Raw genomic sequence first — 14,559 nt, forward strand, 5'->3', positions numbered from 1 at the left:
AGAGTGTTAGTGATATCCTGACGAAAACTTTGAGGGATGATTCTGACCGTGATGCTCGAGTTGATTGAACTGAAAATAATTTTAAACAACACTAAAATTTTCATGAATTTTCCTACAGGTAATTCCACTTGATATCAACTCATAATCATGGTCTGAATCATCTCCCTCAGTACTCGTTACGGTGTCACTAACACCCAGCTCATTATTCCGAGGTGAAATTTTCAATCGCAAAAGTATAGAATTGGATATAGTTTTAAAACTAGACTAACTGAGCTGAATAATATTTGTTACGACTTCACTAACACCCTGTATTAAGTACACTGGCTGCTTTTCTTTTTCAAATTGTTCTTTCTTGTACTCTGGTTTTGTCTGCCTAAAGGTTACGTTATAATAAAGGTCTTTTTGCATAAGTTTTGCGCCTTTTTACTGCACGGAACATTCCCAAGCGAGGACACGGCTTTTGATAATTTCCTTTTTATTATCTTGTGAAATTTTTAAATGATGCTATTGACTATTGTCTTGGTTTTGTGTGCGGCGTCCTATTAACATAAACAATTTACGTAGGCGGCGATATCAGAAACCGTGCAGAAGTTGATCGATGCGAAACAGTCAGCTGAACTGAACCCAACCAAGATGGACTCGCCCGACGACGCCTGCAACAACGCTGAATTCCTGCTCATGATCCTCGATCAGGTAACGGCTTAGCTATGTGTGAACTTAATTAATAAGTACGTTAGTCAGTAATTAATTGGTTTAGTTAGGACTTACGATGACCAAATTGGAGATGTCCTTAGAAAAGGTTTAATACGATCTACTCTGAACCGGCGTGCGTGTATGAAGCGATTGATGAATCTGGAGGAAGCAAGAGAAGTGTGTCAGGATCGAAGCAAATGGAATTCTATAGTCTCTGCTTACCCCGGTGGGAAATAGGCATGAGTTTATGTATGTATGTATGTATTAGTCAGTAAATCGCTTTTTTCCCTTGGAATGTTGCAGATACCAATTTAATGGTAACACTACTTAGTGGCTTTTCATAGGATTGAGCATACCTTGTTTTATTATACCATGATATAAATGAACAGTTTTGACCTTTCGAAAAGAGTATTTCATTTGGTTAGGTTGTCATCTAGCCTATTACACATCTTCAGACAATGTATTACTTTCAGATAACCCTGTCAATTTTCACGTCACCCGAGGCGTGTCCTCGGCCCGTGAGGTATCTGTGTGGCTGTCTGCAACGCGCGGCCGTTGCTAAGTGGCCCAATGAGCGCTTTGTGCGCACGAGAGTTGTTTCAGGTATGTTTTGACTCAGTAAGTTTGTATTTACGTAATTTCCGTTTTGATGTAAATTACTTGTAGGTAAATTGGGTAGTATCCTAGGTCAAAAATACATAATGGAATTATGTATTGTCAAAAATACAAAAAGTCTAAAACGAATTTAAAATGCTACAATACACGATTATCACGTCTTTCTATGAAGTCATGGTGTAAGTTTTCATACAAATTCCACAGTAATTTCTTGTTTTGTTTTTTAGTAAAAGGGTAAGCCATGACATACAATAGAACGCGATCGCGAAACAGACGAATGTCTGACCTTGGCTGTCTGAATTGGCCTTTACTTGTTATTATAAGTCTATTTTTTAAATAATGCTGTTAGCTTTCCTTATATAAAAATAATATTGAACGATTAGTGGTATATCGTTGAGAGCGCTAAAGCCGGCCCGCCGCTGGTCCGCAGGGTTCATCTTCCTGCGGCTGATCTGCCCGGCGCTGGTGGAGCCGCGCGCCTGGGGGCTGGTGGCGGCCGCGCCGCCGCCGCACGCGCAGCGCTCGCTGCTCATGGTGGCCAAGTGCCTGCAGAACCTGGCTAACCTCGTCGAGTTCGGCGCTAAGGTACGTGGTCAAATTACGGCACATACTTTATCCCGCTATCGCGGCATATGATTTATCTACTTCTAATTTAGTTTTTTTTTACTTTATACAGGGTGTTAGTGACATCGTAACGAATACTCAGAGGGATGATTCAGACCATGATTCTGAGTTAATATCAAGTGGAATTTTCCATCCTCCACTATTCGTTACGATGTGATTTACGCCCTATACAAGTACGTATGGGTGTTAGTGACACCGTAACGAATACTGAGGGGGATGAGATGGAATAGTAAGTTATATGTAAGGCCACTAAAGTAAATAAATAATCTTGTTTCCCAGGAACCATACATGGAGGTGGTGAATCCGTTTATCTTGAAGAACAAGGAGCGCATGGTGGTTTTCCTCGACCAGCTGAGCTCCGTGCAGGACCCGGGTACCATCTCGCAGAACACCAACAACAACGTCGACATCGGTGAGTGACCCTCGTAGCTTCATCTCAGTAGGCATTATAGATTACTTTGGGGAGTCAGAGGTACATCTATCGCAAGATGGACTAAACACCCGCACGTTACCACACGCATTCTGTTAGACCAACGTGACGATAGGCGAGTCGTATCGCCGTCTATAACGGTAGAGCCAACTGTGGTAGGGAAAACTGCACTGATTCTACTGTTCTCTTAAGTGTCCCAAACCAAAAAAACAATCAAATAGCACTTCTGTATTGTAGGCCCATTTTCGGTGGACAACTGAGTTCTGTCAAAAATCAAAATTAAATACATTTATTCAGCGTAATTACACACACACACACAAACTATCTCCCTCTGTCACACACACAACCTATCTCTCTCTCTCACACATACACACAACTTCTCTCTCTGTCACACATACACACACCTTTCTCTCTCACACACAGCATGTCGCCCATAACAGTTGTCAATCACGTAATTACCATAGATAAAGTATTTCTGATTTTCAAGCGTTCTAAGACTCAAGAGTAACCACTGCGCGTATCTATTTGTGTGTGTTGGCAACATCCAACAAATTATTATTTTTTACTTTTTAATCCATAAAATAGCCATACTTTTTCATTCTTCTTCTACGATCAACGAACTGTGAAATAACGTAAATTGTGTGTGCTTAATTTTTTAATAAAAGAACGTGGTCAACTCAAAGTCGCTGTATTTTTTACCATCCTCTACACACCAGGCAGAACACAACAACAGCTGTATGCGACAGTGTGTTAATTCCATACCTATTATCTTATATCACTATAATCATTAAATCCTTACCCTAGAAGAAAACCAAACTGGTACGATGTAGTTCTAATAGTTTTCCTCCTTACTCCCGCAGCAAAGGAGCTAGCGACGCTGCACCACATCTGCGTGTCACACTTGTCGGAGCTGCAGACACTGGCCAAGTCGCAGCCCGCCATCCGCAAGCTGGTCACCGTCACTGAGATGCTCACAAAACACAAGCACAAGTACCTCGAGATGATCAGATAGGATACGCCGAACATTAGCACAGGTAGGTTCAACCCGGGTCTGGTTGACTTTCCCTCAAGAGATGTGCAAAGTAGCTGAGGACCTAGCCAAGTTGCTAACGTTCTTATATATTATATGTATACAATGATGCTAATTCCTGTAAATACTATCTAAATTTATTTTAAGTTATATCTGTCATTTTCTTATCCGCCGAAAAGGAAAGGGACGGGTAATCGACAAGCATAAAATTTATGGAACACACGTCATTTTTAAGCACAAATCTAAAACAACCGTATTAAGTTGACATCACACGTCAAACTCTGCATACCAGCGAGATACCTTTTTGATTCGCCCGCGTTATTCATTCATTTACTCATTCTTCCTAAAATTAAGAGCTGTCGATCATCCGTCCCTTTCCTTTTCGGCGGATAAGAAAATGACAGGTATAACTTAAAGTAAAATTAGGAGGTGTCTGCAGGAATCGGGGCCAATTAATATAATTATATAATAACATACGACTATATCCCAATTGCGGTGGTTAGAGGTATATTAATCGCAAGATAAACTGAAAACTAAGGCCCCACGCTTCACCTTAAACACACATCATCAATCTCGATTTCTTACAATTAATTCCTATCTATTCAGCCTGTAATCTACCCACTGCTGGGTACAGGTCTCCTCTCACGCCATCCTTTCCGGTCCTGTGCAAATCTTATCATACATCTGACCATCGGGCTGGTGGTCTGCCCCGATATTTTTTTCATTTCATCAAACTACTTACGTGAATATGCTAAAGATGAAACAGAAATACGTTTTTCAATATTTCATCGAACTCCGAAGATATTAATAGTTAAAGTGGTGGCGGAATGCTGCGTCTCGTTCTAGCAAAATGACATTTGTATGTAGTTGATTGTAACTTGTATGGCACTAGGAACATGTAACGCCACGCTTCCGTATTGCCGTTTCTTTCTATCTCCTTCGTTTCGGATGAGTATTTCATTAACTTTAATTTTTCTTTGTTACAGGGTAACAAATCTTATCTACATTGGACGAGCAGTAGATATTGATGTAGGTATAGAGGTACATAGAAGCCCTTCGGCCGGACTTGGCCGTTACAAAGGACAGTTTTAACGACGTCACACTTCAGCAAACATTTTACAAGTAGTCGCTGAATTGTGTTGTGACGTTTCCTTCCTCCTCAATTACTCGAGTATTATGAAAGTTGATGAAAGTCATAGGTAGAAGTAATAAGTGTTGGATTGGAGATAAGTGTACGGTAATTCGGCTTTGCATTGGTTTATTATATCGTAAAAACACGATTTCTTTAACGTAAAATCATTCATATGTAGGTATCCTACACAGGGAGGCTAAAAATGCCACATCGAATTAATTCATCTACAAAAGCAATATTGCAATTTGACATTTGCGCATATGAAAGTAAGTGCGCAATGCAAACAAATGTCAAACAGCAATATTGCTTTTGTAGATGAATTAAATCGATGTGGCCTTTTTAGCCTCTCTATTAAGGTTCGGAGTTTTCGTCTTTTCGGAAACGTCAAGTAAAATGTTGTCCCTAAGGTAAACTTAAATGGCCTTAAGGAGTAGATTAATAGACGTAATTGCGGCTAGGTGACGTAATAGGTAATAAAGATCCCTGCGTAGGAACGAAGTCCATTGTTGTTAATTAGTGCGCTTTACCCGACTGCGTACAAGGAGAATAAGTAATGTTTAAGATGTGTCGAGTAATGAGGTCAGTCTTCTTATAGTCAACGTTAGCAGTAGCCAGTATTTACGTTACGATATACGCAAACGAATTTGTTTCGAGCTTTCTCGTGCCAAACTCTTGTAGTGTGTGCGATTATGACTGTATTCTAGTTATATTAATTTTGTAACGGTCAATCATTTAATTGAACTGCCTAATATTTTTTGATAATTGCTAAAAACGAGCTCTCTAGTAATGTAAGTTATATTTATTGCTATATTCCCAGAATTTAATTTATTTAATAACTTATCTTTTATAATGGCGTATGGGCATTTTACTAACTAAATATAAGATCCAAAAGCGTACAACAAATTGGTACGAAGAAGTGGTCTTAAAATTGGAAGCAATAAAGTTGCTATTTAATTCGTATGGGTTTTGACGCGTTAAAGAAATGCTTTAATTATTATGGACTTTTAATAAGGTTCTGTACTCTAACCTTTTATACTACACTTATATTTGTTTAGATTTTTGTACTAGAGTATTATCCAGAGATAATTCATTAGTGTAACTCGGCTTAGTATGATTAGGTGTAATTTGACGATTGAAGGGCGTGAGCAAGGCAGAAGTAAAATCAATTTTACATAATTTCGCCATAGTCTTTATGGTAGATACTCATATTGCTATTAAGACAACATGAGGTCAACCCCTATATTATTTACATTAGAAATTGGTCTTTTTAAACCACAGTTTTCAGTTTTTATATACAAGAACATAGGATTCGATATTTGTAGTTTTATACTACATAAGACAAGAAAAAAATATTCGGCTTTTGTATTACGACATGTGAAAGGATATTTCTGCGTTGTTCACCCAGCTCTTTACATTTAGGATAACATTCGATCATCACTCAAAAGACACCAAAAATATAATAAAAGTATGGAGTTACTAATATACTACGTAAAAGTATAAATGTGATAGGGCTGTAGAATGTTCGTGAAGTTTGGATGTAACTGCACTTACAGATCTCGCGGTGCACCTCGACTATAATTATAAATTCTGTGATAAATATTTGATTATTCTTCCTTCATTGCAATTGTATTTTTCTGTGATTCAATATTTTTTTAATATTCTCATTTCTTGACAGAACTCTGCTCTTTTTTGTGGTCTTCTTTTGTGCAAGTATTTTATTTTCTTTTTTTTAAGATGACAACATTTTTTTTTATAGTTACAAGTAATATTTTTTGAATGATTCGGATATTCAAGCTTCAATATTATCACATAAACGAGCAAAGTTTAAATATTTCACGACATATTGACATATTTTGATTGCAAAAAGACTTGATTTTTTACTTATAATTAATGAATACTATATAATGCGATCTTCCTTTCGTCTTGCTCAAGATGTGTTGTTATTGATAACATTTTGTATTATTGTACCTTCTAGTGCCATATAATCTGTACTTATTTGCACGCGCTTTTCTATGTACATTTTACACTGATATTCACTGTGTCCGTATTATGAAATATTTGGCAAAATAGAACATACTGTAGGCATATTAATCACTTTTAAATATAGTAGTAGAAGTTTCTGTATGCTGAACCGGTTTATTAAGAAATTAGAAACAACTAGGTGCTAATTCTAATAACTTAATTTTAATTTAGTTTGACCGTTTTAATTATAGTGCTGTCCTTTACTTACAATAAGTGCAAGAAAGAGATAGAGCTAGTTTTGAAAGTAACAAACTAAATTAAAATTAAGTTTGTGCTTGCCAGTATTGGCACCAATATATAATTGTTTTGGATAATGTCTTCGAATAAAAACTGCTTATTTCTTTGTTGCCAACTGAACTGTATTAGTATGATTAGAAAACAATATGGCGTATTTTAAAATTGAAATTTTTCAATATAAATATGAAAGGACACAGTGAAATCGTATTTATCTCTGCACAGAAATAAAGATATAATATAATTATAGAAACTTGTCTCAAATTAAAATAGCTCGAAGTATTTAATAATTATATTTCAACATTACATGTTATGTTATTCAGTGCCTGAATTTTGTGCATCATGTAATGTAAAGAAGACTAACTTTGATTAAGTGTTCATCCATTCTCAAGTAAAACCTTATTCCATTATTTGCATTTAAATGTTTATTTTATAATATGTGCAATATCTAATTCAATAATTGATTTGTAATGGAATTCAAGATTAAGATTTTGTTGGAGCTGGTGTAAAACAGACTTTGAACAGAGAGATAGTTCGCTTAGTATTTGATTGTTGGCGATTATAAGTTTATAGCTAGTAGTTTCGCATAGATTATTTGAAGCGGCCAAAGTGCGTAGTTTAGCTCTTTCTACAAAACTGTTGTATTGATCAAAATTAGTTTTACTGGCTCTTACTACATGACTATGTTTATGGTTTATAATTGTATAATCAAAAGCAGGAATATGTATGCAACACTTAGTACCATATCACATTAAAAAGTCAAATTTGTTAATGTGACAGAGTTCTAAAGTGGTCACTAGCTCCATGGAATAACATAATTTTTGTAATTTGTTTGACTGCAACAGTATTCTAGGCCACAATAATGCATCGAAGTTCATAAGATTTATTTATTTAGCTTAAGGCAGTAGATGTGGATGTGTAGTCACTGTATTTAGTGTGTTTAGCTTATGATAGGAAATGTCTAGACTGATTTATGCTCCAATTATAGACGTGTTAGTGTAATGCACTAGATTTTTCACAAAATTGTAACAAAACAGTGATACATTTTCCAATATTTGGCCCGTTTGGAAAGAATTTTTGTATTCAGAATTTACAGTTAACATTTTGAAACATTTACAATGTTTTTGTTACATATTATCGGAATTGCATTTTAGTTCAGTTTGGCTACAATGGGTTTTTGTCTATAACTGGGCTAATTATTATTGTAATCGTAAATTTTGTACATTGAAAGCACAATTTGCACATATTTGCACTTGTTAACCAGCATTTTAGGCAGGATAAGCTTCCAACAATGTTTCCAATTGAGTAATTGCCTTTTTAATATACAGGAACATGTGAAACATACATTTTATTGCTAGTAGCAACATACGAAAAATGCAGTTTTTAAGTTACATATAATATTATGTAATGGTTAGTATTAGATTTTGTGACTGTTTTGTAATCTCTTTATATTCTATCCCTTAGTATGTACTGTTTTTCTATTAAATTTTTATCTGTGCTAGAAATCCGGTCTCGTAATAAAGATAAAATAATCAAAATACTTTAGGTTTTTTATTTTTATATTGGATTTTATAAAATAACTGATTCTTCTGTGGTTTCACCAAACAGCAAAATTATAAATTAGTTATACTTGCTTAGCAGATGGTTGTATTGAAACTACAAAATATTGTATAGAATAGAAATGCAACAATATTTTTAATGTTTTGCTGTCTGGAGAGTATTAAGTATATATTTTATTTACAACAATAGGCACTAAATCTTATTTAGGTGAGAAACAGTATGGAAAATGCCATTATCACACAACACACAGCAACATATGGAGATTTACGTTCACCAATTCTTGCACATTTCCAGAAGGTTCCCATAAACCTGTAATAAATCATGTATTTTAAACAAAATGTAAATAACTGATGTATGTAGTTGTCAAATTACAAGTCCACAGACATTGATAGTGAAATAAAAGGCCTAAGTGGTAACTCACTCAGTGGGTGAGTTGCCAGCTTTTCAGATTAAAATTCCTAATTAATTTAGGATAATTATATTTTTGTTTGCAAATGATTAATGTTTGTTTTATGTCTATGTAATTTGTGTTAATAAATAAATAAATAAATTTTGAGATATTAAGGGTACTTCGAGGAACGCTGAATAATCAAAGCTCACTCAACTCACCCAGTCTTATTTCTATCCATTATACTAGGGAAGAATGATCTCAAATATGCACAGGTGCATATTAGCAGCAGTATTACTGACAGCAGGCTTTGAAAATTGAATAACGCACTCTGAAAGAAAATATGGTTATTATTTGAGACATTCAAGAATTAAGGTTATTACAGAACCGAAAGTAGTTTCATAATAAGTACCATTTTTAAGTGCTTTAGTAATTAAAATTTGTAACGGTTTACTCTATTAACTTTTATACACTTTTAGGTAATAAATCGGCGAGAAACCTCTGAATCAACACAAACAATTTCCAGAGGAAATTGACATGACAGTTGTGAGTTGTCAGTACACGTTCAGAAGTCAGAAGTTTTCAAATATTTCAGAACGAAATGATAGGTTACCCGATTATGGCGAAGCAAAAAGGAGGACTGTTTTGTTTTAATATTTAAATAGTAAGTTTTTTTTATAGTGGATTGGTTTGAGTAGGCTTGACTATAATTATACCTAATGTAAAAATCTTTTATGTATTTGACTAAAAAGATTCAAAAATAAATCATTCTATTCAAGGTTGATTCAAGGCAGTATGGTCTTATGATCTTAGCTGTAAATGGGTTGAATGAAAAACAATTAAAAAATTGATTTTTGACGGCTGACTCGTTGTATTGACTGGAAAGTGTGTTTACTTGTATTTTATTATTAATTTGTTAAGCCATTTATTTTAATTATTGCGACGTTTTATTACAATTACATTGTGTCAGCTCAGCTAGTTTCCAAGCATGGAAGAGGACAAATTTGCTTTGGTTGAGAAAATAATTAAGGATATTGACAATGTTATGTCGAAAAATGCTGAGTTGTAAGTATTTATTTAATTGCCAAATATTCAGATACTTTCTTCTTGCTACGTCGGTCATTTGCTGTAGACAAAGGAAATTCTGTAATGCGTTTAAATTTTCAGGTGTTCCTTTGATATAGTTCCTGTGGAGTCTAATTTTCAAAATAAATCTCCTGTCTTACATTTGGAAAACTGTCTTGGTTTGGAGTCTTGGTGTGTGAAACATGTATACATGTATTGTTATACTGAGCTCATGGATAAGTACTTTTCTAAACCCAAGAGGAAGTCTTTGAAAGTAACTTCTGTCATGTCGGGTCGCTTGACCAGGATACTCAATGTTACATTGTTGCTGAACCCTGAATTAACGTCGTTATGGAATAAAAGAAGAGATTTGGTGCTCAAAATGTTGTTGGAAAAGTCGTCAGAACTGCGATTTACTAGACTAGTGCTTTCCAGGAAGCCTAAATGTAATGATGCATTTGCCTATCGAAGATGGCTCTTGGATGCAATATTAAAAGGTAATATAAAAATGTTTCAATTCTTAAATATGATAATTTCTGATCAATATTTTCATATTTTGTTACAATTTATGTATCTAAATGGTAATTAATATCTGACTATTACTTTCCAGATGATAACCTTCAAAGTAATTACATTGAAAATTTGGCGAATGAAGAGCTTCATATCTGTGAGCTAGCTTCAGATAAAAGTCCAAATAACTATCATAGCTGGAACCATCGCACTTGGGTGATGAACAAACTCAAAAAGTATGAGAAACAGTTTGATTTAAACTTCCTGTATGTTAAGGAATACGACTTCTCTGAACGATGGTCATCAAAACACGTGTCAGATTTCAGTTGCTTCCATTATAGACAGTTTTGTATCAAAAACATATTTACAATAAGCAACAACAGTTGGAAGTCTTTAGAAACTTCCATCAATGGTAATTTACGTAAAACTTTTGTTAGAGTCTTAGCATTACATTTTCCCAAAGACTTTTCCATTCAAGCGTCCGAAAACGATTTGATAAGCTATACAGAGGATAATTTGGTTAACTTACTTCTTTCTTATACAGTTAAGAATTGTAATTGCATCACAAACAACTCATTAGTTTGTAGGAAACTTGAGATATTGTTTCATGAAATGGTCTTAAATAATGAGCTGCTAAGATATTACAAGTATCATGAAACATTATGGTATCACAGAAGATTCATTATACATGAGATTATTGCTATCATGTATGAGTATTATGGAGTGGTTCGTCAGAATGGAGCACTAGTAAAAAATGTATGTAAGAAATGTAATTTGGATGAGATAAGACAAAAACAGCCAAAGATGGGCCGGTATGATGGTGAACGTGTTTACTCAAGCATACTTTTTAAAGTCACATTGGCTCATGAAATGAATTACATTCAGGAAAGGAGAAATGACAATGATAATTATGCAGATAGACATGAAAAGTATTTGAAATTCGTAGAAGGTCTCAACAATTCTTTTTCAACTTAAAAATATATTTCACATTTGAATAAAATCACAATACTTGTAACTTAAATCACAATAGTAATATATTGGGATTTTTATTATTTAAGGTTTATGTAGAAATAAATGTATTTATTCATCCTGTTTAGATGTAGGGTGATTCTACAATATATTGTTTTATGATTTATCTGGCAGATTTTGCTTTAATGACTAATTATATGAAATGAGAGTGTTAATTACCAGTGTCATTGCCAAAAAATCTACTAGAAAATTTTAAAAAAGTAGAATCATTTTGTACTGAAAGTTCCATTCTGAACCTGTTTTTTAAACTTGCATTTCTACTTAAATTTTTTTGTAAAAGCAGCTTTTAGACTGAAACCTACATTCAACTAAACTATTATAATTTCGAATGCAATCAATTTTAGTGACAGATCTAATTTTTTTTACAATTATTATTTTTTCAATAACATTTCTGTGGTAAAAATAATACTGCTCTGTTAGAATGAACTAAAAGATGATTTTCTTTTGTAAGCTCCTGTAAGAAAAAAATGTTTTGGTTTATTTCAAATTAAATATTTAAATTGAATTATAACTATAAAATAGGTATTTGAAATTAATTTGAGTGCATGTTTGTGTTGATTGTTTTATGGTTGAGTATATACCAAATAATTATGAAAATAGATAAGCTAGATTTTTTGTTTTTGTTGTTTGTTTTATCGAAATAAAAGACATGTTTTATATTGCAATAAATCTTATAAATAACATTCGATTACTTTTTTATTCCAAGTAACTGTTTCCAATAAAGCAAACTGTTGAAAATAAATATTAGATTACTGCCCACCTAACCATTATTTATACGATTTGTACAATTAAACGGAAAAGTTAGAGCGAATCTGTCGAGTTGTGCCGAGGTTTCCAAAGCGCCTAATTAATTTAAACAAGCACAGCGAGAGCATTATTGAATAGGGAACAAACTGCTGAAAACTCCCCAAGTCGAAGGCTTGATTAAAACGATTTTCTAATTCACTGTACCTTTGATTTATAAGTAAATTCCTATTTCGATAGGCATTTTTTTAAATTAATTATGTATCTCTTTGTACTAAAATTTACAGAGATTTTAAAGATTATGTAAATAGAAATAATGTTTATTAATTGTGGTGCTTGCACTACAAAGTGGTTAACTACGGTGTTAAAAACATATAACAAATTAACAACACAACATAAGCTCATGACTATATCCCAGAGGGATAGTCAGAGGCACATCTATCGCAAGATTCACTAAGTACCCACACCTCACCGAGCTTTCTGTTAGACCAACGTGGTAGGTGGTGAACTGTATCGCCGTCTATAGTGTTCGAGCCAACTGTGTTAGTGAAAACTGCACTTAAGCCCAAATTCAAGTCTGTATTCAAGTGTTACGAGTATGTCTGATTGTTGAAATTTAGTTCTGTGCAATAAAGTATATTTGATTTGATTTAAGATAAATCTATTAGATAATATCTATAGTAGAGGGCCGTTGCTAGTGTGGAGTACCGGGTGAGAGCCTTCAGCGCTCCCCATTTGTCCGGCCAAGTAGTTAATGCCATCTGCGGCAAATCTACAATAAGTCACGTCAAAAAAAAAAAAAAAAAAAAGATGCTAGTGTGGCTTTGTATTAAAGATTTCCGGGTTCAGATAGTAACCTACTAGTTAATTATTGAAGTTCCAAACTGCCTGATAGCTTTAGCTGGGTTTACTTCGTGTAATATGGACGAGTTTGCAATTAATGTTTTAAAATGATTTGACACTTACCATGTATTAACGGATTCTGCCCGTTTTCTTTTCGTGATTTTATTATCATTTAGTAATTTCATTATTACAGGTAAGCACGAATTTCAAAGTTTATGTCCAAGACAACATAACAATCACTATTATATAATAGAACAATGAGAGAATTTCCAGGCGGCGACGTTCCCCAAAAATAATATAGATGGCGTTGTCGAGGTTTAACGTGTTAATTACTTATTTTCACATTACTCGAGTACATAAATATTCCAAAATACAATGTAACGGCAGAAGCATTATAAAAATAATTGTTGCTTGATATTTCGATCACATTATTTCTAGAATTATGTAGCTACCTGTATTGCTTCTGTTTCTATTGATGAGAATAAAATGGGTGGAAGATTCAATGAAATTAGAAGCTTAAACGAAGGAAATCTTTACAGCGCCAATGAGTGAAAATCACTCATTCCGAAAAATAAATATCGAACTAATTAACAACAATGATAATAAATGTCTTCTTTGTTGTCAAGTTTTGATAAAAAAATTGTAATCCTCTTTAAAATAGAGCTTCCGTATTTTTATTCGTAAGTAAATTACCGTCATGCTTACGTATTGTGATCGTAGTCGCCGCGTAGCCGCATAGCTTACGTAACGGCTCGTAGCTCGTAGCAAAATGTTACGTCGTCCTGTTGTCTCTTACGGCATGCAAATTATATAGGCGCTTGTAATAAGAATGAGGCTTACGCATCAGAAAATGAGGTTCGAAAAAAAAGAACTTTTTTATTATGCAATGACCTGTGGCCACTAATCAGAAGAAAGTTTCTTAAAAATGTTTTCTTATACCATTAAACTAATAGAAATTACTTTTTTTCTCCGAAATTACGACTCAGAGGATTCAAACTAGCAGCCCTCCAACTAGAGCATACAGAATCTAGTCGATCAATAATTTCCTGTCAAATAGGATTTAAAGTAAGTAGGTACCTATTAGATACAAAGATGTATTAGCATTCAAAGTTAAAGTATTCCTGGGCAGACAACATAAGACTCCAATTTACATCGAGTTCAAAATTAATGTTACAAGACATTTCAATAAACCACGTCGTTGGAAAAAAAACCTAAATACGATGAACGGCGAAAGGTGCTTTTTTACACTTTCGCACGATTTCAATTTATCTTCTCTTGAAAAATTGGCGGTCGAGGGCAATTTTTTCTTCTTCCCGTTCTATTTTAGAATCCAAGCTCTGCGTTGAAACGTTTTAAGGTTTTATTAGTCGGTAGTACGCAAATTGATTATTTGATAGTACGAATCTAAATATACCTCTGTTAGGTTGCAATACCGTGAATCGTGTGTGAACTATCGTAGTGTAGTACCGTACATATATTTACAGTGCATACGCATTACGCATCGGCTTGGGCTGTCCTATGTGGGTCAGGAGGTACTCCCTACACCGGGGGAGGGGACTGTAAAACAACTTATTTTCAGACCACGTAACTGCAACAAACTGCAAGAGAATTTCTAACTAAACGTGACAGCAATAGAGGAG

The 14,559-nt window shown here is 34.2% G+C and overlaps 3 protein-coding genes across 3 annotated transcripts in view; 2 read left to right on the forward strand and 1 right to left on the reverse strand.

Moving 5' to 3' along the window:
- Positions 1-8,320, forward strand: part of LOC126370527 (ras GTPase-activating protein 1) — a 24,487-nt gene extending 16,167 nt beyond the window's left edge. The window contains exons 14-19 of the mRNA XM_050015409.1: positions 565-693; positions 1,167-1,296; positions 1,739-1,893; positions 2,212-2,344; positions 3,223-3,396; positions 4,379-8,320. Of these exons, the coding sequence (XP_049871366.1) occupies positions 565-693; positions 1,167-1,296; positions 1,739-1,893; positions 2,212-2,344; positions 3,223-3,374 (699 nt within the window). The 3' untranslated portion in view covers positions 3,375-3,396; positions 4,379-8,320. The remainder of the gene's footprint in view (positions 1-564; positions 694-1,166; positions 1,297-1,738; positions 1,894-2,211; positions 2,345-3,222; positions 3,397-4,378) is intronic.
- Positions 8,317-9,301, reverse strand: LOC126370632 (protein kish-A). Its single transcript, XM_050015600.1, has 3 exons — positions 9,141-9,301; positions 8,950-9,059; positions 8,317-8,649 (listed from the first exon to the last, which is right to left on the reverse strand). The coding sequence occupies exons 1-3, from the start codon at positions 9,141-9,143 to the stop codon at positions 8,544-8,546; spliced, it is 219 nt and encodes a 72-aa protein (XP_049871557.1). The 5' UTR covers positions 9,144-9,301; the 3' UTR covers positions 8,317-8,543.
- Positions 9,302-9,585: 284 nt separating this feature from the next.
- Positions 9,586-11,931, forward strand: LOC126370568 (protein prenyltransferase alpha subunit repeat-containing protein 1). The gene is made up of 3 exons (XM_050015513.1): positions 9,586-9,793; positions 9,896-10,290; positions 10,404-11,931. Exons 1-3 carry the CDS (start codon positions 9,717-9,719, stop codon positions 11,276-11,278), a joined length of 1,347 nt encoding a protein of 448 aa, XP_049871470.1. The 5' UTR covers positions 9,586-9,716; the 3' UTR covers positions 11,279-11,931.
- The last annotated feature ends 2,628 nt before the right edge of the window (positions 11,932-14,559 follow it).

The sequence above is a fragment of the Pectinophora gossypiella genome, chromosome 11 (genome assembly GCF_024362695.1).
Source record: "Pectinophora gossypiella chromosome 11, ilPecGoss1.1, whole genome shotgun sequence".
Lineage (NCBI taxonomy): Eukaryota > Metazoa > Arthropoda > Insecta > Lepidoptera > Gelechiidae > Pectinophora > Pectinophora gossypiella.

Coding starts and splice junctions, on each gene's coding strand:
- LOC126370568 (XM_050015513.1), top strand. CDS start 9,717: ATGGAAGAGGACAAATTTGCTTTGGTTGAGAAAATAATTAAGGATATT. Junction 9,794..9,895: donor ATGTCGAAAAATGCTGAGTT/GTAAGTATTTAT, acceptor TTAAATTTTCAG/GTGTTCCTTTGATATAGTTC. Junction 10,291..10,403: donor CTTGGATGCAATATTAAAAG/GTAATATAAAAA, acceptor ATTACTTTCCAG/ATGATAACCTTCAAAGTAAT.
- LOC126370632 (XM_050015600.1), bottom strand. Junction 8,650..8,949: donor ATGGATAGAAATAAGACTGG/GTGAGTTGAGTG, acceptor GATTTATTACAG/GTTTATGGGAACCTTCTGGA.